Raw genomic sequence first — 26810 nt, 5'->3', positions numbered from 1 at the left:
GTGATTTTGGCAAAAAAAAAAAAACAAACAAGAAAAACAAATCAGCGGCAATAATTTGGATTATTTATCTAAAGGAGAAAAAAATGGATGTTTATCTTTCAAGATCATATTTTGTGAAAATATGACACTGAAAAATATATATTTTTTTCTCTTATGTCAGGCTAAACAACCCAAATAATTGCTGCTAATTTTTGACTGTAACTTTACACAATAAAGTGGTAAAAACAACAAAACCCACACATCATATAAAGATTTATTTGTGAAATAAATAAAAATGGACAAAATGATGCATGAAGCTTAAATGATACTTTATTCTGCAGGAGGCGTCAGCCTGCTAAAAGGCTCCAGATGACCTTTAGCTGAAAGGTCAGATGGAGTTCTTCAAGCTCTGTGACCTTTAAGCTGAAAGGAGCCGCAGTTTCTGCTCCTTTATGGACCCAAGAAAACCAAGAAAATATCAGTTTTCTGATAAAACATTCTGCAAGGTTTACTCATGAGCGAAGCTGCTCATATTGCTTTATCAATATAAATGTTTAAAGTAACATTGAATCAACAAAATCACCAGGTAGATTGTTTTATAAATCAGGATGCAGTGGATTTCCTGCGGTTTCTCTCAGATATCCTGAAGCTGTGCAGCCGACATCCGACACCGCTGGGCTGGGCCGAGCTCACAAATAGATCCGCTGGCCCGGAATGACAACGACGCGGTGCCAGACCAGGCGGTCCAGTCGCAGCCTGACCTGCCAAGGCTCCGTCTGAACCTGCTGTCTGCAAGGAAGGCTGCTGGTCCAGAATCCAGCGCCGGTCCAGAACCCAGCATGTCGGACCAGTCTGCCTTCGACACAGACGTCTGGACCCTGACCCGGTTCATCATCGAAACGGGCCGGCAGGCGAAAGGAGCCACCGGGGAGCTGACCCAGCTGCTCACTGCCATGCTGACCGCCATCAAAGCCATTTCCTCCGCGGTGCGGAAGGCCGGCCTCGCCCACCTGTGAGTTCGTACCTGTCTGGAAAAAAGAGAAGTAAATCCAAGACAAAAAAACTCAGAAATATTTATATTAAGCTCAGAAATTTTCTGTAAAAAACAAAGAAATTTCTGAGCTTGAAAAATTTTCAACTTGCTTTGAAAAACAAGAAAATGTTTAGATATTGTCAGAGGAAAACTGTTTACCCGCAATGCTAACTAGCTTTAGCATTCAGAACAGGCTCTGGTGACTGGAGAAACTGTAGTGAGATGAGCAGCACAAGGGAGTGATTGACCGCGCTAAGACCCGCCCCCTGTCTCTGATTGGATATTTCTAATTAGCACTGAGAGAATGCAGAGGAACTAAATTGTTTGACAGATTATTCGTCTCATGTAGTGTCTCGACAGGGTGATAGTTTCCACAAATATGTAAAAAAGCTGCATGGCAGCAGTCAGAGCTGATTCCTCTGAAGGACCAAATGTAGGACATTTTATTTTCTTGCCACAGTCGACTCAGGAGTCGAACTCTGACTCTCCTCCTGGTTTAACATTTCCTAAGCAGTCCTGATGTAACACCGTGGAGCAGAAGCTCTGTTTGGTTATGATTCCCTTTATCTGCGTTATCATGGAGAAATAAAACATTACACACGACTGTCAATGTTCTGAGTTGCTAAAAATTGATGCAATAACTTTGCAATCTTCTTTGTTTGGGGACTGATGGAGACACAGCCAGGTTTTCAGTAGTGGAATTTTTACAGGGTTTTCAAAATGTCAGCCTGACCAAATGTTTAGGATGGTGCCGAAATTCAAGATTAAGTTACCTAAAATATACCAGTCCAGTTGGTTAGTCCTCTTTAATTCTTCTAACATTAAGAAGTGCAGTCATTTGGTTGATTTTCCTCCAGCTGAGATGTTCTTCTGATTTTTTAACAACGTTTGTCCAGTTCTTTTTAAATGTGTAAGATTTTGTGCAGTTTCTTCTTTTTCTTCCTCATTCTCCATTTTTCCTCCTTTCCAAAACAGAATCACTGAAACACAAAAATAAATCAATTATTTATATAATAAAATATGATGCAGAAGCAATACAAAAAGTTTTTTATATATATAAAATTTGATAAGAAAAATAGCCAAAAAAACTCAGCAATTTCAGGTTAATCTAGAAATTTTCTTGAAAAAAATGGAAATTTCTGAGTTTGAAAAGTTGAAAATTTTGTGAAAAAATTCTGTAATTTTTAGATTAATATCAGAAATTGTCTAGTAAAACTTTGGAGTTTCAAAAATTGTAATTTTTTGACTTTTGAAACTCAGAAATGTCTCTGTCTTTTTCTGGAACAATTCTGAGATTAATCTCAAAACCTCTGAGATTTTTGGTGGAAATGTATTCCTCTTGTTTTTGTTTTTCTCTGTCCACTGACTAAACTGTAGTGGTAGATTTACCTGGAGATTTACCTGAAGGTCGTCTCTTGTTACTCTGCCGGCTCCAGGCAGGGCATGGCCGGCTCCGTGAACGTGACGGGCGACGACGTGAAGAAGCTGGACGTCCTGTCCAACGACCTGGTCATCAACATGCTGCAGGCGTCCTACAGCACCTGCTGCATGGTGTCCGAGGAGAACAAGGAGCTCATCGTCACCCCCAAGGACAAACGGGTAACCAAAGCTCTTAAAGGGCTAGCACACTTTTAACAGCTGGGATGCCTGAAACTGCAAGTTTTTATAACATATTTAAACATGTAGATAATTAGTTTAGGTTTTACCAATGATGAGAAATTTATGCTGCTTTCCACTCAGAAACATCGTTTTCATGTTTTTCATAAGTGAATATTGTTTTTTTTATTTTAGAGCTGCAGACTATGACGGTGTATTAAGACCAGTTTACATGAAAAAAAAAAGAGTAAATTTTTGCAAAACTTAAATAAAAACTCAGAAGTTTCTGAGATTAATCTTAAAAAATAAAAACATGTCAGTTTGAAGAGTTGAAAATTTGCCAAAACATTTTGAGGTTGGTCTTCTAAATTTGTTTTAGAAAAAATTTAGAAAGTTCTGAATTTCAAAAGTTGAAATTTTCAAGAAAAAAATCTGAAATTTTGAGATTAATCTCAGAAATTTTCTAGAAAAATAGCTTGGACATTTCAGTGTTTGTTCTAAGACCTAAAGAAAATTTCAAGGAAAAGAATCAAGCAAATTTCTGATTTTCAAAAGTTGAAAATATGCTAGAAAAAACGAGGACATTTTGAGGTTAATCTCAGAACATTTTGTAGAGAAAAGCAGGGAATGTTCAGAAAATTTTGATTTGTTGGCAGAAATTTACTCCTAGTTTTGTTTTATTTATTTTTGTTTTTTTGTGGCAGTATCTATATTTGAGATTGAAGGCTTATTTTCAGTTGGAAGGTGAGGATGGTGATTGGCTGGTCCTTCCAGGTGCCATTCCTCACCTTTGGTCACGAGTTTCGGATCATGACCGTCAGAACTAGACCAGGGTCTGAAACGAGCTGAGACTGAGCAATAAGCATCACTGCAGTTTATCCTGTCATCACTTTGAAGGATTTTTCTCAGGATCATCACTCAGACCCTGAAGATAAAACTGTTTTTTTCATTTGAACTCAGGGAAAATACGTGGTCTGCTTTGACCCTCTGGACGGTTCCAGTAACATCGACTGCCTGGCCTCCATTGGCACCATATTCGCCATCTACAAACGGGTGAGTCTCACTGTTTACCAAAACTACAAATCTGTTTATGGAAAACTGATTCCATTAAAAACTGCAGCAACATGCTGCAGCCACAAGAGGGCGGTGTTTAACTAATCTAAAGTTAGGCGAAACATTTTAATCTGACAATCACTGCAGAAGAATTGAGTAAATATGTAAAAACGAAACAATATAGAGGGGTTTTTAAATAATTATTGATATATTGTTTTTTATATTTTAAATTAAATCGCTCAAAGTAAAAAAAAAAAGAAACAATTCAGATTAATGCTGTTCATTTGATAAAAATATAAACTTTTAATGAGGAAAATATTCCAAGTTTATGTATTGTTTTCTTCTCCTTTTCATTCTTAATTTTTTTATTATCATTATTTGTTACATGAACAATTCAGAAATATTACTGCATGGCTGAAAAGAAAAAAATAAAATGCGATGAAAATGAAAAGTTTGTTTAATGTACAAAAAACACCAGATCAAAAATTGTCTAAATTAAAAAGGAAACATTAATAATTAAAAACTGACTATCTAAAACAAACTAGCGATTGTTTTAGATATTGATTATTCAGACTATTGATTTCAAAAAGCGGTGCATTCTGCTGATTTTTCACTTAATGCTTTATTAGAAATAACTTAAAACCCGCTAATAAAAAATATTAAATATTTTAAAATAAGAAAGTAAACATTTTACAGCCTGAAATGCAGCAGCACAGGATTCCTTTTGTGAACTTTTGCTTATTGGTAGCAAAAGGTGCATCTGCAGCTAAAACATATGTCAGCCATTTGTGCCTGACTTAACATGAACACAGTGCAGGGCTGATCTGTTGATTATTTCTAGGATTAACACACTAATAATTAGATAGAAAAGGTGCTTAATGGGAGAATTTATTACAGAATGTGAAGCTAAAACTACAACACTTTACAAGTTCTGGGTAGAACATGTTTGCAGACAAAATTAAATGCATTTATAAAATATTTTTTCTACAGTTTACGTTTAATTCCTGCTCAGTGAGGAGGCAAACAGCCTTTTTTGAGTCTTTATACTCCACACTGCAAAAACCTTAACAAGTATTTTTGTTTTGTTTCTTGTGCAAATATCTTAATGTACTTGAAATAAGACAAAACTAACTTATAAATAACGTTTCAGCAACATATGGGAGCTTGGTTTTAGTCAATAATAATTAAACAAAAACACTGAGAACGTGACATTTTCCCAAGTTAAATAATCTTCCAGTTTTCTATCAATATAAAAAACTTATTGACTAAAAATAGTGCTAAAAGTTTTGTCTTCATTCAAAATATTTGCACTATAAATGAGGGCAAATGAATCATTTTAGTTCTTTTAGGAGGAAACACTAAGAGGAGTTTTAATTAATTAATCAAACAAGAAAGAGAAGAAAACTAAATGCAGAAACAAAGTAATATCAGTTGAATTGTTTTATTTTATACCTAAGGATGTAAAATCCATCACATCAGCATCGGGATTTATTTACACTGCAAAAACAGAAAATCTTACCAAAATGTTTATTTCCATTGACAGATTATTTCACTTCTAATAAGACATTTTCCCCGTGTTATAAGTAAAATAATCTTCCAGTGAAACTAAAACTTTTTCATCAATATTAATAAATGATGTACTTAAAAGCTCTTATATCTTCCTTAAGAGTTACTTGTAAGTAGTTTGTCTTATTTCAAGTGTACTAAGACATATACACTAGAAACTAGAACAAAAATACTTAAGATTTTTTGTTTTGCAGTTTAGTTAACAATTAATCGATTACTATAGTAAATTATTTTCGTAAACGATTAATCGTGATTAATTGTTTCAGGTGTATTGCTGAATGTAGCTAACTCTGTTTTCCTCAGACGTCAGAAGGCGAGCCCACAGAGCAGGACGCCCTGCAGCAGGGGAACAGCATCGTGTGCGCCGGCTACGCGCTCTACGGCAGCGCCACGCTCGTCGCCCTCAGCACCGGCGCCGGCCTCAACTTCTTCATGCTCGACCCGGTGAGTCCGCCGACTTTCCTCCCCGCTGCCAACAGACACCGTTAACTCCTGAAGTTACGATTTAACCTGAGCTAATTGGCATTTTTTTTAATCTCCAACTGCAAATATTTGTTATAAATTGGCATCAAACAAAGTCTGTTGAAAGATATAAAAGACTTATTTGTTTAGACTGAGTATTTTTGGTGTAGTTTTTAATGCAAACATCGTAGTACACTTAAAATAAGACTAAACTAACTTACAAGTAACTTTTCTGCAAATAATAGGAGTTTAATTTAAGTAAATAATTCCTTAATATTGATGAAAAATAATTAGCATAGCTTATAACAAAATAAGCTCCTGTATCTTGGATAAAAGTTACTTGTATTAAGTGTATTAAGATATCTGCCCTAGAAACTACACCACAATTACTTTGTAAGACTTTGTGTTTTTACAGTGTACACCAACAATTTGAAATCCGCACAGATATTTTGCTTTAAGCTTACAAATCAAAACTTTTCCAGAACATTTCAGTGAATTTAAGCGTTTTCTTCTCTGCTCCTCCTTAAAGGCCATCGGTGAGTTCATCCTGATTGAGAGGAACGTGCGGATCAAGCAGAAGGGAAAGATCTACAGTCTGAACGAAGGCTACGCCAAATACTTCCACCCCTCCATCAACGAATACCTCAAACACAAGAAACACCCCGAGGTGAGACGTTTCCACTCAAAACTGCAGCCTCTTATACACTGTAAAACACAAAATATCACCAAGTATTTTTGGTTATTCTACTGTAAACATCTTAGTTCACTTAAAATAAGACTAAACTAACTTACAAGTAACTTTTCAGCAAGAAATATGACCTTGTTTTAAGTCAATAAATCCTTAATATTGATGAAAAATGTAATTACTATTTACAAGTCAAATAATCCGGCAGTGAAACTAGAACTTTTTTATATAAATATTAAGGAATTATTAACTTAAAACAAGCTTTTATGTCTTGTCCAAAAGCTACTTGTAAGTTACATTTGACTTATTGTGAATTAAGATGTTTGCACTATTCAAACTAAACCGGCAGTAGTTGGTAATATTCAGCGTTTTTGCAGCGGAGCCAGAAACGTGAGATAATGCGTCTGATTTAATCTGATTCCTGCTGATGAAGCTGTAAAGTAGAAGGGAGACTCACTGGCACACAGGAGAATCACTGGTGCAGAAATAAAATTGGCTCCTGAGTTATGAGTTTGTCAGAAGCTCATCATGTGAGTCCTGACGAAGCGCTTGATCTGCCTGGATGAGTTTACAGAGAACTGACTGCAGAAAAACGCCCATTTTCTTTGCAATAATTACACAGTTTAACACAATTTAGAGCAAATATGTTCACTTATACTTTAGAGACATGAAAGTCCAACGACTTCAGTAATCAAAATCAATTATTTATTAATGAATAGGTCTGTCACAACAAGCAGTATAAATAAATTAATAATAAATAAATTTGATTAATCCATTCAGTCTGTTGTTTTGTTCTCTGCTATCACTTATTTAAAGGACAGATTTGTTTACAAAGACTTCGTTATTCATTTTATTTGTTGTTTATTTTTTATTTTGGATATTTAAAATGTCTGCCAGTTAAAGTGTTAAATGTTCATTAATATTTAAAGTTTATTGATCTTTAAGAATGTGTTCTTTAAAATATATTTTCAAGTATATTCACTGAAAATTGTCTCAACAACCCAATATTATCATTTATGGCAATAACTTCTGGGACAATTTATCATCCAGAGAAATTAGTTTTCATAACAGGCCTGTTAATGAACAAACTTCAAAACACAAAATCTTAACAAGTATTTTTAGTTTCTACTGCAAATATCTTAATATAGCTGAAATAAGACGAAACAAACTTAGGAGTAAGTTGATAATATTTGGTGTTTTTGCAGGGTTAGTTGCTTCGTTTAGCCGGGCGCCGCAGGCCAAACCAAACGATCACAGATTCCAGTCGGGCGTTGGCGTGTGACCATCAGCTGGTGCGACGTTTGGTCAGGAAGCTGCAGCCTGTCGGCTCTGGTGTCTATTCAGCACTCCGGAGTTAAAGACACGATGACAGAGTCCGTTTCAGTCTCACTCATCACTGATGAATCAGAGGAAAAGCTTGAATCTTCATTTTTATTTCCTCTGTGATTCATCATCCTGTGAATCCTGCTCAGTCAGTAAAAAAAGTTCATTCTTTCAATGGACAGTCATGTCACTTCTGCGTATTATTTTATGCATCGTCATGTAATTTTAATATCTGCAGTGATTGATTATTTCATGCATGTTTGAGAAATCCTCTAATCTCCATGGCAACCATTCAGCTGTGCAGAAACAAACCTGGATGGATTCAAACTGAACATGATGAGCAGAGATGACGAAAATAATCACGCTGCTGCAGATTAAAATGTTTTTTTCTGGGATTTTTGGCTTTTTTATGCTCATAACTCAAAACATATCACAGAGTACAAGCTAAAAAATTTTTTTTTATCAAGAATTAAGTCATAAAATGTTATCTACTGTATTATCAGTTGTCTACAGTCAGAATTATGATGGCCATCGTATGTTGTGACCTGTGATGCTGCTTTTAAGGGTGAAATATTATTCATTATATTAATGTTTTATTAATATTTTGTCGTTTATTCTCATATTTATTAATAAAACCAAAAATTATCAAAATTCTTCATTTTATTGCAGCTATAAGACTCTTTTTGTGTCATTTTTGTATGCATTTGGTGTTGGTTTTATAAATAAATCACAATAATGAGAAATAACAAAATATTGTTCTAATATTAATGTAATGTAATAATATTTCATCCTCAAATAGCCTCACTGTAAAGGCCTAAAAAATAATAGTATGAATTTATTCTCATATTTTTTTATTCTCCTAAGTTTACAACTTTATTCTTTTTTTTTCTCGTACTCTGGCGCAGGTTTACAGCTTTGAGGATAAAAATAAAAAACATTTTAATGAACAGCAGCCTGATTGTTTTCTTAATCTGCCACGATTTCACTTTTTTAGACGCCTGAAGGTTTCATTACTTCCTGCTTCGGGTTATTTTTAGAAAATAAAAGGAAAACATTGTGTGACGGGTTCGAACACTCGTGATCGTAACAGTGACACAGCAGATGGGAGCCTAAACCGCAGCACTGACCGACGGCAGAAGCTTAAATCACGAGGTTATGGAGCAACGTAAACATGCCTCAGATACCACAGGGGATTAAAACCGAATGCAGCGCCACAGCATTTACTTCCTGCTCTCCACCTGCCTGATTTGTTTAAAACAAGTTGGAGGATGAAAGTTTCAGCTGTAGCCACAAATTTTATCTGGAGAAATAAAAAAATGGTGGAGAAAAATCACAGAAAGTCAGATTGTGATCGTTATTTGTTGCGTAGAGAGAAAGATAAGAGTGTGTTTATGAGTTTTGTGGACTGAGGAACGTTGTGAACACACACTCCGAGTGTGTGACGAGTGTGAGGTGAGTCAGCAAACACATGACTCCGAACATGAAAGGGCAACTTATCTCCTCCAAGCTTCAGTCTGCGGAGGAAAACAGAAACATGCAAAGCCACAAAAACCAGTTTCCACTCCGACCCTGGAGGAGTTTGTTTGCTTAATGTGACCCAGATCGGCTGCAGGTGAACTTTGACCCCTCTGCTGGTTACTGATTATCCTTTAAAGTTACAGCAAAATGATCAAACATGAGAAAACAAAACAACTGGAGGATTTAGTGTAAAGTGGCGCTTTATCAATCAAAAGTTTTTTTTCTTGTAAAAACTGGTTTGTTTTTGTTTAGACAAATGTTAACATGAATACAGAACATTTTACATTTTATATTGGTACACTTGAAACAAGATAAAACTAACATACAAGCAACTTTTCAGCAAGACAGCAGCTTGTTTTATTTCAATAAATTTTTAATATTGATACAAAAAGTTTTTGTTTCACTGGCAGATTATTTCACTCATAATTTGTGTTTTTCTTGTTTTGTAACTGAAGAAATCTAGTGGAACCAGCACTTTTCACCAATATTAAGGAACCACTTAAAACAAGCTTTTATATCCTGCTAAAAATTTACTTTCAAGTTATTTTTGAATTATCTTGGGTGTACTAAGATACTGGCAATAGAAATTAGACAAAAATACTTGGAAATGTTTTGTGTAAACTTTTTAGGTCAACTCCAATCATTTTAAAAATGGCTTCTGGAAAAGACGAGTCTTTTGTTGACTTGCCATTCAGAAACCACTTGCTGTATTCTTTTTTGTTGTGCAGGAGGCTCCATTTCTGCTTTTCAAATATGCAAGGGGGCGTGGCCATCAGCAGCTTATTTGAATTTAAAGTGACAGGACATCATAAAACAGCTCAAAAATAGGCAGAACTGGGGCGTGCCGTGGTGGCGTAGCGGTTAGCGCAACCCATATTTGGAGGCCTTCAGTCCTCAACGCGGTCGTTGCGGGTTCGACTCCCGGACCTGACGATATTTGCCGCATGTCTTCCTCCCCTCCGTCCCCGTTTCCTGTCAGCCTACTGTCATATAAGGGACACTAGAGCCCACAAAAGACCCCCTGGAGGGGTAAAAAAAAAAAAAAAAAGGCAGAACTGAGCAGAATAAAATCTCATTATCTAAGAATGATTTTGAGCAAAAATGTATTGAACATTTTTTGTATCACCCATAAATTTATCCTAACCTGTTCAAGGAAGCATTATAGATCATTTTTAATTCTTATTATTTTCAAATTAGGCTTTTTTTAAAGGAGTTTAGATTTTTTTTAACAGTTTGTACAGCGTATGCAGCGGTAAAACCAGCTGACCAAACATGTTGGAGCTCTTCTGGTGTTGCAGTTTTTGAAACTGCACATTTTCCAGACACCAAAAAATCTTAATTCATTGTCTAAAAACGTCTGGGTGTTTTTTTTTAAGTCTTGGGTTGTTTTCAGAAGCAATGCAGACGCAAATGGAAGAATAAGAACTTGAAAAATTTAGTTTTTGCATAACAGGTTCCCTTTAAAAGCAAATAAAACATTTTATAAATTTAAATCTGATAGAAGTTCAATAATCAAGATGAAACTTCAGGCCAATTCTGTGATTTGCATCAAACTGTTTCACATAACAACCCTGATCCATATGTAGCTGTTTTTCAATAAATTGCACCAAACCATTTATTTAAAAAACGGTTAATAACAGAAGTGCGTTTCTGTCGCTCCTGCAGGATGGAGGTTCCCCGTATGGGGCCCGTTACGTGGGATCCATGGTGTCAGATGTTCATCGAACCATCACCTACGGAGGGATCTTCATGTATCCTGCAAACGAGAAGAGCCCCAAAGGAAAGGTAACATCAGACGGAGACGGTTTGTGCTTTATAACCAACAAATTACTGAATTTCATTAGTCATGCTATTGTTTTTATCTCATAGTAAAATAGAACATCTATTCATTGACTTTTACTGAAAAGCAGACTTTAGTTCACCCAGATCTGCTTTTAGTTTGTCACTTAAACAATTAAACAGAAAATGTTTTTAAATAACTCAATCCTGCTCCACTGTAGCTCTTAATAACTTTGGCCAAAAATTTAATTGAATGTTTAAAAAATATCTTTTAAAATTCCAGCTTTTTTCCGAGGGGTTTTTATCCACAACATGCATAACATTTCCATAAAAATATTCTCTTGTAAAAAATGAAACATGTTTGTGAGTTCTGCAGACTGCACTGCAAAAACACAAAATCTTATCAAGTACTTTTAGTCTAGTTTCTAGTGTAAATATCTTAGTACACTAGAAAAAACTAACTTACAAGTAACTTTTACCCACGATACAGGAGCTTGATTGACAAAATGTTAAATGAAATAATCTGCCAGTGGAACCAGTTATTTTTCATTATTATTAAGGAATTATTAACCAAGACAAGCTCCTATCTTTTTTTATTTTATTTTTGGAAAAAATGTACTTGTAAGTTAATCTAGTCTTATTTTAAGTGAACTATAGTATTCAACTAAACTAGACAAATAATACTTGGTAAGATTTGTATTTTGCAGTGAACTTCATACATTTTCAGTGTAATTAATGAAAAATCCAAAAGATAAAGTTTGACAGTGAGAAAGTCGATGAGTTTTGATAAAATTTGTTGTTTTTTTAAAACAATATTTTAACTAGAAACTAGACCAAGTATGGTGTCTGTTTTTTATTCTTGAAGCTGCTTTAATAACTTTGTTTACATGTCGACAAAACAAAATTTACAGGAGCTGCCTGTTAGTATTTTGTTCAGAGCTTTCTGAGTTGATGCATTTACCTTTTTTAAAAAATAAAAACTGTTCTCTTATAGCTGCGGCTGCTGTATGAATGCAACCCCATCGCCTTCCTCATGGAGCAGGCGGGCGGCCTCGCCACCACCGGCACCCAGAGGATTCTGGACGTTCAGCCCGAAACGCTCCACCAGCGGGTTCCCTTTGTGGTCGGCTCGCCGGATGACGTCAACGAATACCTGTCGTTTGTGAAGAAGTTCTCATAAAAGCTGAATGTGTTGGATATTACGTTTTCCATCAACTGATGTTTTATCACCTGAAAGATTCAGACTTTTTTTTTTTCTTTTTGGATAAAACTAAATGTATGTCGGCTTTGTAAACAAGATTTTAAATTTGACTTGTAATAAACTCCAAATATTTAAATGTTAATGTTAAGTGGTAAAATTGGGTTTTACACGTTTGTCCTTTCTTTTTTTTGTTGCCATGATGCATTACTCTGAAGTTTCTTTTCTTTTGTTGCAACCATTTATAAGAAACTATAAGGTAGAAACATCAGTCTGGACAGATGTTGGTTTACAACGTTTATTGATTACATAAAAAAAGAAAAGAATCACGCTCAAATTTACCATTAATAACTTTGAAAACAAATAAAGAAATATCAGTCAGTAAAACCAAATAAACAAAAGCCCAATCATCAAGTACTTTTTCCCCTCATTAAAGATTTTATAAACTTATTTTCCACTTTCAGGCCAAGGAAACAGACCAGCAGTGCAACGTGCTCCGATGTGAGGATGCTCATCAGATCAGAGGGTAGCTGGCAGCGGTGGCGATGCCGCAGTTGTTGTTGTTGTCTTTAGACATGTAGATGTAGCCGTTGTCACCCCAGCTGGAGCCCCAGCTGCAGAGAGAAATCCACAGATTTATATATAACATCATATAGTCAACAATTGTGAAAACCAGGACCAGATGTGCATTAAGTTATCAATACACATAAAAAATGTTGATGTTTCTTTTATTATGATTCCAAAGCAGCTTTATACAGCTGGACTTTAAGTCTAGACTTGAAGAAACTCAGTGTTTCGGCTGTTCTGCAGTTTTCAGGAAGTTTGTTCCAGATTTGTGGTGCATAGAAGCTGAATGCTGCTTCTCTATTTTTGGTTCTGGTTCTGGATGTAGAACCAGAACACTTAAAAGGTCTGGAAGGTTGATACAACAACAGCAGGTCTTTAAGTGATTTATAAACTACCAAAAATATTTTAAAGTTTGCTCTCTCAGTGGAAGGACTGTAGAAATGGGTGATGTAGAACTGGGTGATATGTTCCAACATCCTGGTTTTAGTCAGAGCGCCAGCAGCAGCATTCTGGATCAGCTGCAGGTTTGATTTTTATCCAAACCTGTGAAGATACTGTTGCAGTAATCAATGTGACTAAAGATAAACACATGGATGAGTTTCTCTAGATCTTACTGGGACATAAGTCCTCTAATCCTGGAGATGCTCTTCAGGTGATAGAAGGCCGACTTCGTTTCCGTCTTTATGTGGCTCTGAAGGTTCAGGTCACAGTGATTTCGAGCCCGACTGCTAGTTTCTAGCTGTAATAACTGCAGCTGTGTGCTGACTCTAGATTGTTACACGCTGTGACGTCACAGTGTGGATTCCCCGTTCAGCTTGTTGAACATTGTTTAAATCAAAAGAAAATAAAACCCAACTGAATATGTTATCATTTAAAAACTGACTGGTATTTTCTAATTGACAGACATCGAAGCTAAGTGTTGCGTTAACTTTTACCTGTTCTTGACGATCCAGTAATTTGCATCAGAAAGGAGACTTTGCGCTGTGCCATAACCCACCACCAGCACGCCGTGGTCCAGGTCCAGGCTGCTGCAGTCCTGTTCACTGTAGATGCCTAAAACACACATCCAGTCCTTTTACTATGGGCACTCTTCATGTTCACTGAGTAGTGAACACATAGTAGGAGAGCAGACATGTTTCCATTATCTGCCTCCCGACAGCAGCCATTTTGTTAATGTATCTTTCTCTAGCACTTTGGTCAACAGTGTCCAGACTTTCTTTTTGCTGGTCTCAAAGCCATGGTTGATCTATGCTTTGTGCTGCACTTGCCTACCAAGATGGCGGTGGATCACTTCTGGTTCAGACTTGTGGGAACTAAGTATTGCATGTTTAACCTTGACAGTTAAAACAAATATTAATATTTTATAGATCAACACCTACCTGACTGGTAAAACTGGAAAGACGTATGACCGGCGTCAATGGCAACGGAAACTGGCCCCACAGAGCCCACGGCCTCCATCAGAGATGCCTCGCTGCCACTGAGGACGTCGGCGTATCCTGCAAGGCTGATGACGCTGTACCTGGGATCATAGTGGCATGGCATGTCCTAAAATTAGGAAACAGGAAAAGCAGTTGACTTGTTTTGAAGCACAGAAGCAGTTTGGAGGCTTTAACTTTTCCAACTCACCACTCCCATGTACGGGTAGGAAGACTCTGAGTCAAGACCTCCGTTGTCTAAAACGTACTGAAAGGCACGGTCCATCCACCCACCGCTGCAGCCTTCGTTCCCCTCAGGTCGTGAACAGTCCACCAGGTTCTGCTCACTCAGAGACACGAGTCTGCCGGTCATTCTGTAGAGCTGGCCCTCCATGGCCCCGGTGGCACTGAAAGCCCAGCAGGAGCCACACCCGCCCTGAGGACAGCACAAAGCTGGACTGAGGAAATGCAATTTTGACAGTTTACTCCATCTTCATGAGATAGAGCAGGGGTGTCAAACTCCAGTCCTCAAGGGCCGGTGTCCTGCAACTTTTAGATGTGCCTCTGCTGCTCCACACCTGAATACAATAATTAGGTCATTAAGGCTCTGGAGAACTGAGCTACACAAGGAAGGAGGCAATTAAGTCATTTCATTCCAGCGTTTTGTACCTGTGGCACATCTAAAAACTGCAGGACAGCGGCCCTCGAGGACTGGAGTTTGACACCTGTGTGATAGAGGATAAAAATAAAATAAAAAAAACCTTTCTAACCAACTTAAAGGGATGGCATTCTGTCTTTTCCAGGCACAAAGTGCCACTTTATAGCATAATCAAGTAACTGTGTTACCTTCAGTTGTTATAAAAATGCTGTATATAAATCAAATATGAGTTAAAAGACATTCGACTTCCTAATTTAACGTCTTGAAATTGGACATCTGTCTCTTTAAGAAGTTCCTGCTCTTTCTGAAGCTCTGCTTTCAGGAAGTCATCACAACACGATTTACCCTTTACCAACATTTTTAATGTAGCTCCTGTAATGAGTTCAGCAGGTGTTTACTAATTGCAGCTGGCTAGTCTGAAGGAGCTGAGTGGGGGAGGAGCTGCGCCTCGAAGGCGGAGCTACGTCCACCAAGGCGTTTTGTACAGCTGAATGGAGATTAAAGGATTTTTCAAACAAATGAAAGAATAAAAGCAACACTATGTCTGTTTCTGATGATGGAATGACATTATAACATGATGGAAAGCTCATATAAAGGGACATAATACTGACCCTTTAAATAATTAACTACAGTTTTGGATAACGAGGGTCATCAACTTGAATCTAAATCCATTTCAATCCCAGTGATAGGATTGAAGAGACTTTTTTTGTACCTTTAGATGACGTGTGTTGTGAATTGGCGCTATGTAAATAAAACTAAATTAAATCTAAGCTTTTCCATTGTAGCACTTTCTTAGTCTCTGGAAGGTTAACCTCCAGAAAGATCTCGTCTTGATTTTCGGCTCTTTGCATCCACTGATCTTGGGCTGAATTTGCTGTAACCTCCACTCTCCACACATGGCAGGAATCTTAAACCATTTCCACTCTCCTTCTTGTGTTATGACCTGTGAAACAGTTTCCTTTTACCGTGACTGTATATGACGTTGTTTACTGCGTTCTAATGTACGTTAGAGCTGGTTGAACCGGTTTTCATCTTACTGAAGATGTACATCGGTGGGGGAAGGGGAGAAAAGTTATACAACGTGAGGAAAGAAGGAAGAATTCATGACTCACAGATCTTAAAAACAACCTGCGTGTTTTCTGACTGTATTTGGTTAAGAACATAAATTAATTTCTTCTTGAGATGGGTTTAAATAAATAAATCACAGACCCCTCAGTCTGAAGCAGCAAGGCAGAACTTTCTTTGTTGTTACTTTATATGTTGACTTTACCAGAGTTGGAGGTGTGAAAAGGAGAAAATCCTGTCACCTGGTACTTGACAGGTGTGACGTAGCCGCTCTCCCTCCAGTCCACAGAAGATGGGACATTCAGGAAGTTGGGCTTCATGAACAATGACCCGTTGACCTTTTTCTCTGCTCTGGGTTTGTAGCCGTTCATCATCTGCCTGAACTCCTCGTTAGTCTGTGAAGAACATTTCATCAGATCAGTTAAATCTTTACATAAAACCAGTTTTATCCTGGAGTCCCTCAAGGATGTGTGCTCAGATCACTAGTATTTATTTTATTTGTTCCCATTCACACTGCAGAAACACAAGATCTTATCGAGGATTTGTGATCTAGTTTCTAGTGCAAATATTTTAGTACATTTTGAAATAAGACAAAACTAACTTACAAGTAACTTTTCAGCAAGATATGGGAGCTTGTTTTAAGTCAATTATTTCTTAATAGTGATGAAAACGTTCTATGTCCATTGGCAGAATATTTCACTTATGATATGAGGAAAATGTCTCACAATAAGTGAAATAATCTACTAATGGAACTGAAACTTTTTCATCACTATGTTAAGGAATTATTGATTAAAAGGAAGGACCTATATCTTGTTGAAAAGTTAATTGTAAGTTAGTTTAAGTGTACTAAGATATTTGCACTAGAAACTAGACCAAAAATACTTGGTAAGATTTTGTGTTTTTGGAGTGTTAAATTGATGGGCCTCATAACTGCCCCATTTGTGGCACTTTTAGAATGTTAGAAAATTTGATTTATTGAGTGTATCAATGCTTAATATGGTTACATCTGGAATGTTTGTTTAGTTTTTTGAGTATGTTCATAATACAACTTTACCAAGTCCCCAAAGTGGTTCATCCCCAGGGTGAAGGAGTGTTTCCCCATGGACTGCTCCAGGTTGTGCAGCTCGATCTTCTTCAGGTTTTTCTCCCACACCATCCGCCTCCAACCTTCCTCTGTCTGCAGAAAGAGAAAAACTAATTTAATCAGTGACCAATAATCTAAAATAGACTGTCTTATGTTTCCATGAAAACCATACATTCGTGACCTGCAGGAGGATCTTGTTTAGAAATTCTGTCAACATTGTAAAAAGATAGATGATAAGATAAGGCATCAGTAAATGGCTTTTTCTCTATTAATCTGGTCATATCACTTCAAAAACAAAATCTTATCAAGTGTTTTTTCTAGTGCAAATATCTTAATACACTTGAAATAAGACAAAACTAACTAGTTACTTGTAACTTTTCAGCAAGCTATAGGATCTCGTTTCAAACAAACAATTCCTTAAAAATGGGAAAGAATTGCATTGGCAGATTATTTCACTTACAACAAGACAGTTATTATAAGTGAAATAATCTGCTAATGGGTCTATATTTTCATCTGCATTGAGGATTTATCTACTTAAAACAAGATCCTAATTTTTAAAATGTTACTTGTAAGTTAATTTTGTCTTATTTCAATTGTATTAAGGTATTTACATTACAAAATAGACCAAAAATGCTTAGTAAGACTTTGTGTTTTTGCAGCGTAGATAGTGCAACTTCTAGTGAGCCAGCATGATCCAGCTTTACATAAATGTCTTCATTCTTTTGTCTGATTGGCATCAGTTTAAATTTTTTACAATTTTCTCTTGAAACAGCTTGCGTCCTGTCAGTATTTTTGATTAAATGCACACAAAGTAAAATAAGAAAGGCCTGAATTAACAAACCTTTTCATGCCACTAGTTATCTCTGATTGAATATTTAAGTTCTAGATGTAGAAAGGAAAACCTTGCTGGGTTGAAATTGTCCAAGAAATCAACAAAAGAAATCTGTTGGATGACCTTATTGTAGGTTTTACTGTAGCGGTTCTTCCACAGCTCCCAGTGCTGATCCAGCGTTGGGTCGGTCGTCATGGCCGACAGGACTGTGTTCACCCACAGCATCAAAACGAGCAGAGGCAACATGGCGCGGCTTCCTGTGGGGAAAAATAACAGAAATAGCATGAAGTCATTCATAAAATATTCTGGTTTCTCCACTTTGTGGTTAATCCAGCAAATCCTGCTGGAAAAATTTACTTTCCTTCTAAAAAAAACAACCAAAAAACAGCAGAAGATAATCCTTGGAGTTTTATTTTTTATTTTTATTAATTTACTTTTATATTTCCTGCAGAACTAAAAAGTTGTATCTTATATACGTACAACTATTCAAATATATGTTCAAAACTTTTTATACAGCTGTCTTTTTCTGTCTTATTCACCTTGGCCAGATATCATTTCTAATATTTAATGTTTGAAGATAAATTACAAATAACTAATTATTCGGATCAGGTGACAGTGCTCTCACCAGTGTCCTATTTTGTATTTTTCTGCATACAAGGTGTCTATAAATTGAGATTTAGCCATCTCAAATCATAGCAAGACACATTATTTTCACATTTGTTTGTTTAATTTGAGAAATGTTTCATCTATAAATCTGTGGCATCTAAAAAAACTGTGCCAGGCATTTTTGTTTTGAATGTTATGGTATATTGGATCTGCCTGTCGGTGCGTCTTGTTTGATTACGTCTAGTTATTTGCCATCTTGAAACAGTTTTTGTTGTGTGAACTTCCGTACATTCAGAACAGTGAAGCCCAAACTGAGGATTCAACTGACCACTGGATACTTCAACAAAAAGCTGAAAACATTCCATTTTAAAAAATGTTTACAGTATATTATACACTTTTAAAAAATGTTTACAGTATATTATACACTTTTGATCCTGGTGATTTTATTTTATTCTGTTTCTGTCATTAATTTTATTGCTTTTATTCTGTAGTATTTAAATGTAAAGTGCATTAAAAAGCTAAATTATTATTACATTAAAATATAAAAAAAAGAATAAAATGTGGATAAATCATTTAAAAAATAAATTAAACTAACTTCATATTTTACTGTAGAAGCTTTAAGAGTGTAAAAGTGTTTTGATTTTAGTTGTATTAAATAAAACCCAAACATTGCACCTGATGTAGGAAATGAGCTTCTTAGATTTAGTGAGAGAAAGATCAGCGGTGGATGAAACCCAATCTGGGAGGAATTTCATGTGAATAAACCAGTTAAAACAACATCATATCACTGCTCACTCTTTGGAAAAAGGTGCAAATCGTTCCATCACATAAAGTAGGTCCAGATTGTCTGAAGCCACACACACCCGGTCAAATGTCAAAACTTACTTCGCTGCAGAAGATGATTAAGTGACGAAGAGGCTGATGTCTTGTAAAACGTCCTGTTTGTCTATGAGATAAACGTGTTGAGGCGTTTTATTCTTCTACCGGTGATTACAGGTGATAAGGAAGAACGTAACGCCTCCCTCTGAAGAGGCGCTGAAAGACAGGAAGTAAGCAAACAGGCAGCCAAAGGTATGAGGTCTCAGGCAGAACGTTCCTCATACATTCAGTTAAACACCGACTCAAAACGGCCATATGAGAATATTTTTGTTTCACTTTACTGAATAAATGTTTAGGACTTGGGAATATGTGTGCATTTTAAACAAATTTTTCCTTATTTGTTCTTTTATAAAGGTTTCTTTGAATGGGAATGGAAGCATTTTTATTTCCACTTTGTTATATAGGTTCATAGAGAATTCAAGCCATTTTGGGGTCTAGTGAAATATTTTTATTTGATGGCGTTTTGCATTATTTACCTCATTTCTGCAACTAATCTGAAGAGAAATATATAAACAAAATGAAAAGCATTTTTCTTTAACTTAAACCTGAATGCTTAGTTTAATCAACAAACCCAGAAGAAACAGCACTGCTACATTATACTACAAATTATGTAAAATATGTAATTGACAGTGATGCTCAGTCTTTATGGTTGCCAGTTTAAAGTTATAAGAATATTGCTTATAATGTTAATAGAAGAATTAATAATTTGATAAGCTTGGTTCCTACACATTAGCTTGACTTATGAGCTTAAATGTGATTTAAAACAACAACAAAGTATTATTATATAACTAATTTTATATTATAACTGTAACTAATACTGTTTCATTATTTTTCCACAGTTAAGTCCAGTTATTCATACTCCTGACAGATTTGGATTTAAAATTTCTTTAAATGTAACCAAGTTAGTTATCTTTCATTTGCTAGCTATAGCTACCTAGCGAGCTAGCTACCTAGCGAGCTATCTACCCAATTAGACAGTTTGCTAGCTAGTTAGCGAACTATATAGCTATATATCCAGTGAGGTGCACAAGACAAAATATAATTTTACAATTATTTTAGATGTTCTTAATTTTCTAGCCATAGCTAGTTCGCTAGCTGCTAGCTAGCTAGTTAGCTAACTATCCAGTGAGGTGTGGGAAAACAATCTCTACAAGCTCAGCTAGTAGCCAGTTACTCTGGACACATATTGACTGAAAAGTGTAACTTCTGTTACTGTGCCAGATTTAAGACACCCAATTTCAACTGGGTGTAAAAGTTGAAGTAATTTCAGATTAAGGATTAGACCCACGAGGATTAGAGAGTCCGTCTTTAAAGGGAAAACTGTTTTTCTAGGAAGCATACTCCATGTTAATTAAGACTCTCACCCTGTGTTCTTTTTATGACTTTTTATTTGTGTTTTATGATTTGAAGCACTTTGAACTGCCTTGTTGAAATGTGCTGTACAAATAACCTTGATTGACTGAAATAACAAGGGGTTCAGATATTTTATTGATTACTGCAAAAGCTGAAAATGATCATAAAACCAGAAAGTGTTAGTAAGTCATGAAGCAGCATAACTATGCAGCTTATGGGCTACATATACATGAGCATATTTACATAAATCATTGCACAATCTCCTGTTAATAAAAAAGCACAACTTTGAGACTTTATTCTGGTTCTTTGGCTCTCAGGAGTACAAGGAAATATTGCTTAGAGGATAACAGGAAAACTGGCATCTGTTGCAATGCCACAGTTGTTATTCCTGTCTTTAGCCATGTGGATGTAGCCGTTGTTGCCCCAGTTTTCACTCCAGCTGCAAAGAAAAAAATAAAAAAGCCATATGACAGTTGGTAAAGGAATAATACACCTTAAAATACAAAACTCAGAAATGAATCATTAAAAACTATACACTCTACAACAAAGTAATGTTAAAGATGTCACTGACCTGTTCTTCACGATCCAGTAATCCTGATCAGAATAGCTGTAACCCACCAGGAGGACGCCGTGGTTCAGCTCCTCAGAGCTGCAGTTCTCTTCATAGTAGACGCCTTCAATACGCAGAGACTCATGTTACACAAACTGAACAGCTAATGGGTTCAGATTCAGAGGGAGCCTCGTGTTCATGTAATGTCCATCAGAAATCATGCATTTGTTTTTGAAATGACAATGTCTTCAGTCAGAGGCTTCTACGGATTTGCTGTAACACATACTGCTACAAGAGATCTTTCCTGCCATCAGTATCTACAATAACTCTATGAAGAATCTGAATTAATATGATTTACATTTAATTTCCCTTTGGATTCAATAAAGTATGTTTGAGTTTAAATTGTAGAAGTGATACATTGATACAACTCTTACATTATTACACTAATTATTTTTATGAAACAATGTAAAAGCACTATATTGTAAATCAATCAGCTAAATCAGAGTAGATTTAGCAGGTCTGTTCCTGTCAACATTGTGGACGCCACTGGATTTAGAGCAGAGTTACCTGACTGGTAAAACTGGAAGGAATCATGACTGGCATCTATAGCAACAGAAATGGGCCCCATGGTGGCCACGGCCTCCATCAGGTCTTCCTCACTGCCACTGGGAATGGACGCGTAGCCGTCGACGATGATGGCGTTGTAGGACGCATTGTAGAAGCATTGCAGGTTGTCCTGAAGGTCAAAGAAGAGAATTTAGTGTCATAAAACTTTAAGCAGGAGACATAATGTAGAACTTCCTCCATATGATTAAGTGTTGACGTACCTTTGCCTGGTATGGGTACGATTCCTCAGAGTCCAGACCACCGTTTTCATGAACATACTGAAACGCCTTCTTAGCCAAACCACCGTCACAGCCCTTGTTGCCCAGATATCTAGAACAGTCCATCAGGTTCTGTTCGCTCAGCGAAACCAGTCTGCGAGTCGCCCTGAACAGCTGGCCCTCTAGACAGCCAGTGGCGCTGAAGGCCCAACAGGAAGCACAACGGGCCTGAAGACGGCATGAGAGAAGAGCCTGTCAGGGTCCAATGCTTTGGATATGTAACTAGAAACCCACTGGCTGCAGGATGAACCCCTTCCTCCTGAGCCACCTTTACTTTTGGAGTATTGACTCATTTTACTGTGGACAATAGCTGTGTTTCCATTGACCATAGAACTGAGCAAATTGGAATTATGAAAATAAATTTGCTTAATGGAGACACAAATTTTGAAAAAAGAAAAAAATCAGTTCAAAGCCCTTTAACTGCCTTGCTGCTGAAAAATGCTATAAATAAAACTTCTTCTAAAAAGTTTTTGTGCTAGAATGAGTTGTTTTTTCCGCCACATCGAATGGATTTCACAGAACTGCAATGGAAACACTTTTTCGCATCACACAAGTCGTGATCAATAGCCGGATGTTGCTTCTGGCGGAAACGATGAAGAAGACGACAGGAAGTAGAAGGAAATTGATGGCTTGTTTTTTTCAGACAGTGTGCAGCTGGCTCCACTGTAGCTTATCATAGTTGTGTCAATCTAAAGTGTTGAATCTGTAGCACTTTTGTAAAATCATCGACTACAATTTCCCAAAATCGCTGCATCTATAGCCGCTCACAAGTAGGCGGGGCCTGTCCGTCCAGCAGCTGAATAAGACGCCGACGTCTTCCTTCTGATGGCCGATAGATGAAGAGCGCTAGCACAATGTCAAGTAACTGTTTACATCCTTTGTTGCCATGATTTTTTACTGCGTGAACAAATTTATTCACGAATGACTTTAATTTAATGATTTATTATTACTGCCTTCAGCTTGGGATTGCCATGACTGAAAAACTGGTAAAGCTCTGATCTACAGTAAGCTGGTTGGTTCCAGCAAGTGTTGCTACACGTTGAGGAAGTGGAGTGGAAAATATGTCCTCAGACAAGTCAGATGAAGTTAGACAACTCACAGCTTGCCAAGAAAAATGTTTATTTTTGAGAAAACAGATCATGTTACCTGGTTCTTGACGGGCGTTACATATCCTTCTGTCCTCCAGTCCAAAGACTCAGGGACGTTCAGGAAGCTGGGCTTCTTGAAAAGGGTCCCAACCTTCAGCTCTGCTTTCGGTTTGTAGCCCTGCATAATCTGCCTGAACTCCTCCTTAGTCTGCGGGAAATGTTTTAGTGAGTAGAACAGGCTACAACAAAGACCAAAAAATAAATAAAATAAGTGTTTTAAGTAGCAAACCACTCAATTACTCTTGGAGTTCCTCAGAGTTGTGTGCTTAGACCCATAGGTTTTACCAGTACCAGTACCAGTACCAGACCTCATTGGGATGCGAACTGTAAAAGCTGAGTTATTGTTGTGGTTTTTGAGGACGGTGTTGCGTGAGCCAACCAAGCGGTGAGGCTTTCTGCTCTTTACACGTACGTTAGTGTTGTGTTCTCTGAAAATAAATCCTCACACAGGGATCCTGCCGATGCAGATGAACCTGCTCTGCAAGGGCAACTTCCAAATCGCTCATTTTGAGTCAAAGTTATGCAAGACAACCAGTTTAACATGTTAACTATAAACCTAAAGCCACTTACTTTCATTTAACTTCTATTACTATTTTAATTATACAAAAATATTTATTTTTACATGTCCTCATCAAGCCCTTTTCATTATTTTGAAGTTTTGGTAATGTTGTACCTAATTTTTAGGAGCATTTTTTTGTGCCCACCGTTTATCTTTTTGTACCTTCCTTCAGATCATAACATAATTTCACAACATTGAACTGTAAATTGTATTAAGGATTAGGTTAAATTGCAAATAGATGAACTTTTTTTTAATAATCTGGTAACTTTTCACTCAATCTTCTGTAGGAGGACTAGAGTAAAGAAAGTTGACCTGATAATATCCATAAAATGTTCTGGTTGAGATGTAAATAAATGATTCTGTTGCCTCACCATGTCTGCGAAGTGGTTCATGCCCTGCCGGTAGGAATGTTTCCCCATGGACTGCTCCAGGTTGTGCAGCTCGATCTTCTTCAGGTTCTTCTCCCACACCATCCGCCTCCAGCCCTCCTCTGTCTGCATGAACACAAACATTCAATCAGCTGCTTCTGGTCAAAAATGGACTCAAAGGGTCAAAATTAGAGCAATTCGTAGAATGGACGCTGCTATTGTCAGAGATTTTATTAAAATTAGATGCTGATGCTGTAAAATGGGAGGATTAGATTTGTCTTTCTAGCAGGATGGTTTATGTTAACATCTGGATCAAATCTGAGACTTCAGATCAAACTTTAAGTGCATCTGTTGCATTTTATGTCTGTTTTGTTGTTCAGTGGCCCTTTCTACCTGGTGGTAGGTTTTGTTGTACCGGTTCATCCACAGCTCCCAGTGCTGATCCAGCTGTGGGTCTCGACTCGGGGCCGACAGCACTTCACTCATGCAGAACGTCATAACAACTAAATGCAGCATTGTTCCCACTTTCAGCTGGAAGAAATAAATAAAAACACATCAAAAGAGCTGAATAAATAGGATGTCTGGCAGCATAAGTAAATTATTAAGCTGTAAAATTATGATTTCAAATAAATGATCCAAACCTGCCTGGCTTGTTAAACAGTGAATTAACTGTTAACTCTGAAACACAAGTTCCACCTGACAGACCTGTAGAATCAAGAACCTGTCTGGCACCAAGTTGGCAAAAATATCTATTTCAAACGGAGAAAATGTGCAAATATTAACTTGTCTTTGTGTTTTATTTTCACCCCAACTTATAGATTAAACTCTGTTATTCAGCCTTGACAAAAAAAAGTCAAATGAATTACTTTACAAGTAATCCAAAGAATAATCAACAGATCAGTTGATCACTGTATTGATGTTAAGTAAAGCAGAAACAGATGAACGTTTCACATGTTGATGTATTTTTTAGCTGCAATGATTTGTAGCTACAAATGATCAGTAAAGGAATAATATGTTGTTGCATTTTATGCAATAAAATGTACGGAAAAGTGATAGTATTTGCTAAGCTGAACATTTTTATGTTTTTAGTTAGTGGAAAGTTGGACAGGTTCCAGTTTGTTCCCAGAAAGAAAAAAGCCTCAAACTAAGTTATTTAATATAGAAGATTATTATTTCTTCAAACTCTGACATGCAACTATATTCTTCTTTCAGTTCTAGATCACAGCAAACCACAATTTAATGTTAACAGTTTAAAAAGTAATGCATATAACAATTTCAATATAAAATTTAAAATAATTTTGCTTTCTTAGAAAAACTAAACCAGTTTTACTGGTTTTAACTTGTTATACCTGCTATCAAATCAAACATTTAAACCTGGTTTTTATCAGGTTTTAAAATTATTTACATTCAACACAAAATTACTCATTAAATAAAGACAAAGCCAAAAATGGGAACGTGGGTAAAAGATGATCTCTGTATAAAATTGTTGGGAAGAAAAACCAAAAACTTGTAACGTTATAAATCCACCAAACAGAAACAGCAGCTTCCTTTTAATAAAGGCATTTTATTCAAAAACAAAAGAACAAAAAGTCTTGTTGAACGTTGTTTTTGTGTTATAAAATATAATTAATGGTAGAAAGCATAAACAAAACTTTATGTTCTAAGAAAAGCATTGAAAGCTGGAACAAGATATGGAGAAAAAAGACAGTTTATCCTGCAGGAATGAAAAATGTCTCCATCCTTAGACCTGAAACATCTCTACAGTGAAAATGTTCAACGACACAATAAAAAAAGAAAAATAAAGTTGATCATGTTGGTCATAAAGCTGAAAATTGAGGTAAAACCGTTGAAACTTACTGTGATTTTTTTCTGTTGATGGAGGAGAAGCAGAGGACCGATTCCTTTCTGCGCCGAGGAGCTTAAAGTTTTTAAAGCCCAGATTCGCTTCAGTGTGAAAGCGTTGAGCTTTCTGATTGGTCCATTTGTCCAGGTGGTCAAGGTGTCTCCAGGTGATGGGATTCCTGCCTCTGAAGGGCTGCTGAAACAAAACACACACGGCTGCATCAGTATGAAGATCAGCATCTGGGATATATGAATTAATGTAAATAATAATAATAATAATAATAATAATAATAATAATATTTAAATGAGTAGATACATTAATAATACAAAATTAATTAATAATTAAAAACTAAATTTTTTGGAATAAAATTAAATTAATTAAATTGTCCAACATTTTAATTCAAAGAAAAAAGAGGAACATTAGAAAATTTTACTTGGCTTATTTTGGCTGGAATAAATTTTGAAACTGACTAAGCTGAAATCAGAATATACATTTATAACAAGATGTCGCACATTTTCTGTATTATTTGTCACTTTTCCTGCATGTAAGTGAGCACAGCTAACTCTGCTACGGCTAATGTCAACGATCTGATCGAAAATAAAATGGTGGATTTCTAATAAAACAATGGATTAACTAAACAAATGCTAAGATTTTAACAAACTACTTCAAATTTTAATCAGCTAACATGAAATTTGATTATTGGTTTTAAAAATATGACTGACATTTCTTTAAAATAATGGTCAATAGTGTCAAATGCCTTACATAGATTATTATTGGAAGTTAAAATATGCTACTTGACACGTTACT

General features: G+C 36.3%; 3 protein-coding genes across 3 annotated transcripts; 1 reads left to right on the top strand and 2 right to left on the bottom strand.

Annotated features, from left to right (window-relative positions):
* Window positions 1-379: 379 nt before the first annotated feature.
* Window positions 380-12364, top strand: LOC102217629 (fructose-1,6-bisphosphatase isozyme 2-like). The gene is made up of 7 exons (XM_023344158.1): window positions 380-991; window positions 2449-2611; window positions 3569-3661; window positions 5531-5671; window positions 6219-6356; window positions 10881-11000; window positions 11989-12364. The coding sequence occupies exons 1-7, from the start codon at window positions 819-821 to the stop codon at window positions 12172-12174; spliced, it is 1014 nt and encodes a 337-aa protein (XP_023199926.1). The 5' UTR covers window positions 380-818; the 3' UTR covers window positions 12175-12364.
* On the bottom strand, window positions 12145-19354 carry LOC102238247 (cathepsin L1-like). The gene is made up of 8 exons (XM_005811462.2): window positions 19305-19354; window positions 17937-18070; window positions 16952-17074; window positions 16140-16292; window positions 14386-14610; window positions 14139-14304; window positions 13695-13812; window positions 12145-12806 (listed from the first exon to the last, which is right to left on the bottom strand). Exons 2-8 carry the CDS (start codon window positions 18057-18059, stop codon window positions 12707-12709), a joined length of 1008 nt encoding a protein of 335 aa, XP_005811519.1. The 5' UTR covers window positions 18060-18070; window positions 19305-19354; the 3' UTR covers window positions 12145-12706.
* A 1594-nt stretch (window positions 19355-20948) lies between these two features.
* On the bottom strand, window positions 20949-26098 carry LOC102237985 (cathepsin L1-like). Its single transcript, XM_005811461.2, has 8 exons — window positions 26018-26098; window positions 24554-24691; window positions 24164-24286; window positions 23232-23381; window positions 22029-22253; window positions 21769-21937; window positions 21223-21325; window positions 20949-21090 (listed from the first exon to the last, which is right to left on the bottom strand). Exons 2-8 carry the CDS (start codon window positions 24674-24676, stop codon window positions 20988-20990), a joined length of 996 nt encoding a protein of 331 aa, XP_005811518.1. The 5' UTR covers window positions 24677-24691; window positions 26018-26098; the 3' UTR covers window positions 20949-20987.
* Window positions 26099-26810: the final 712 nt, after the last annotated feature.

This window comes from Xiphophorus maculatus, chromosome 12 (assembly GCF_002775205.1).
Source record: "Xiphophorus maculatus strain JP 163 A chromosome 12, X_maculatus-5.0-male, whole genome shotgun sequence".
In the NCBI taxonomy this organism is placed as follows: Eukaryota; Metazoa; Chordata; class Actinopteri; order Cyprinodontiformes; family Poeciliidae; genus Xiphophorus; species Xiphophorus maculatus.
The sequence above is the reverse complement of the archived record's forward strand: the minus strand, read 5'-3'. Positions and strand labels throughout refer to the sequence as shown.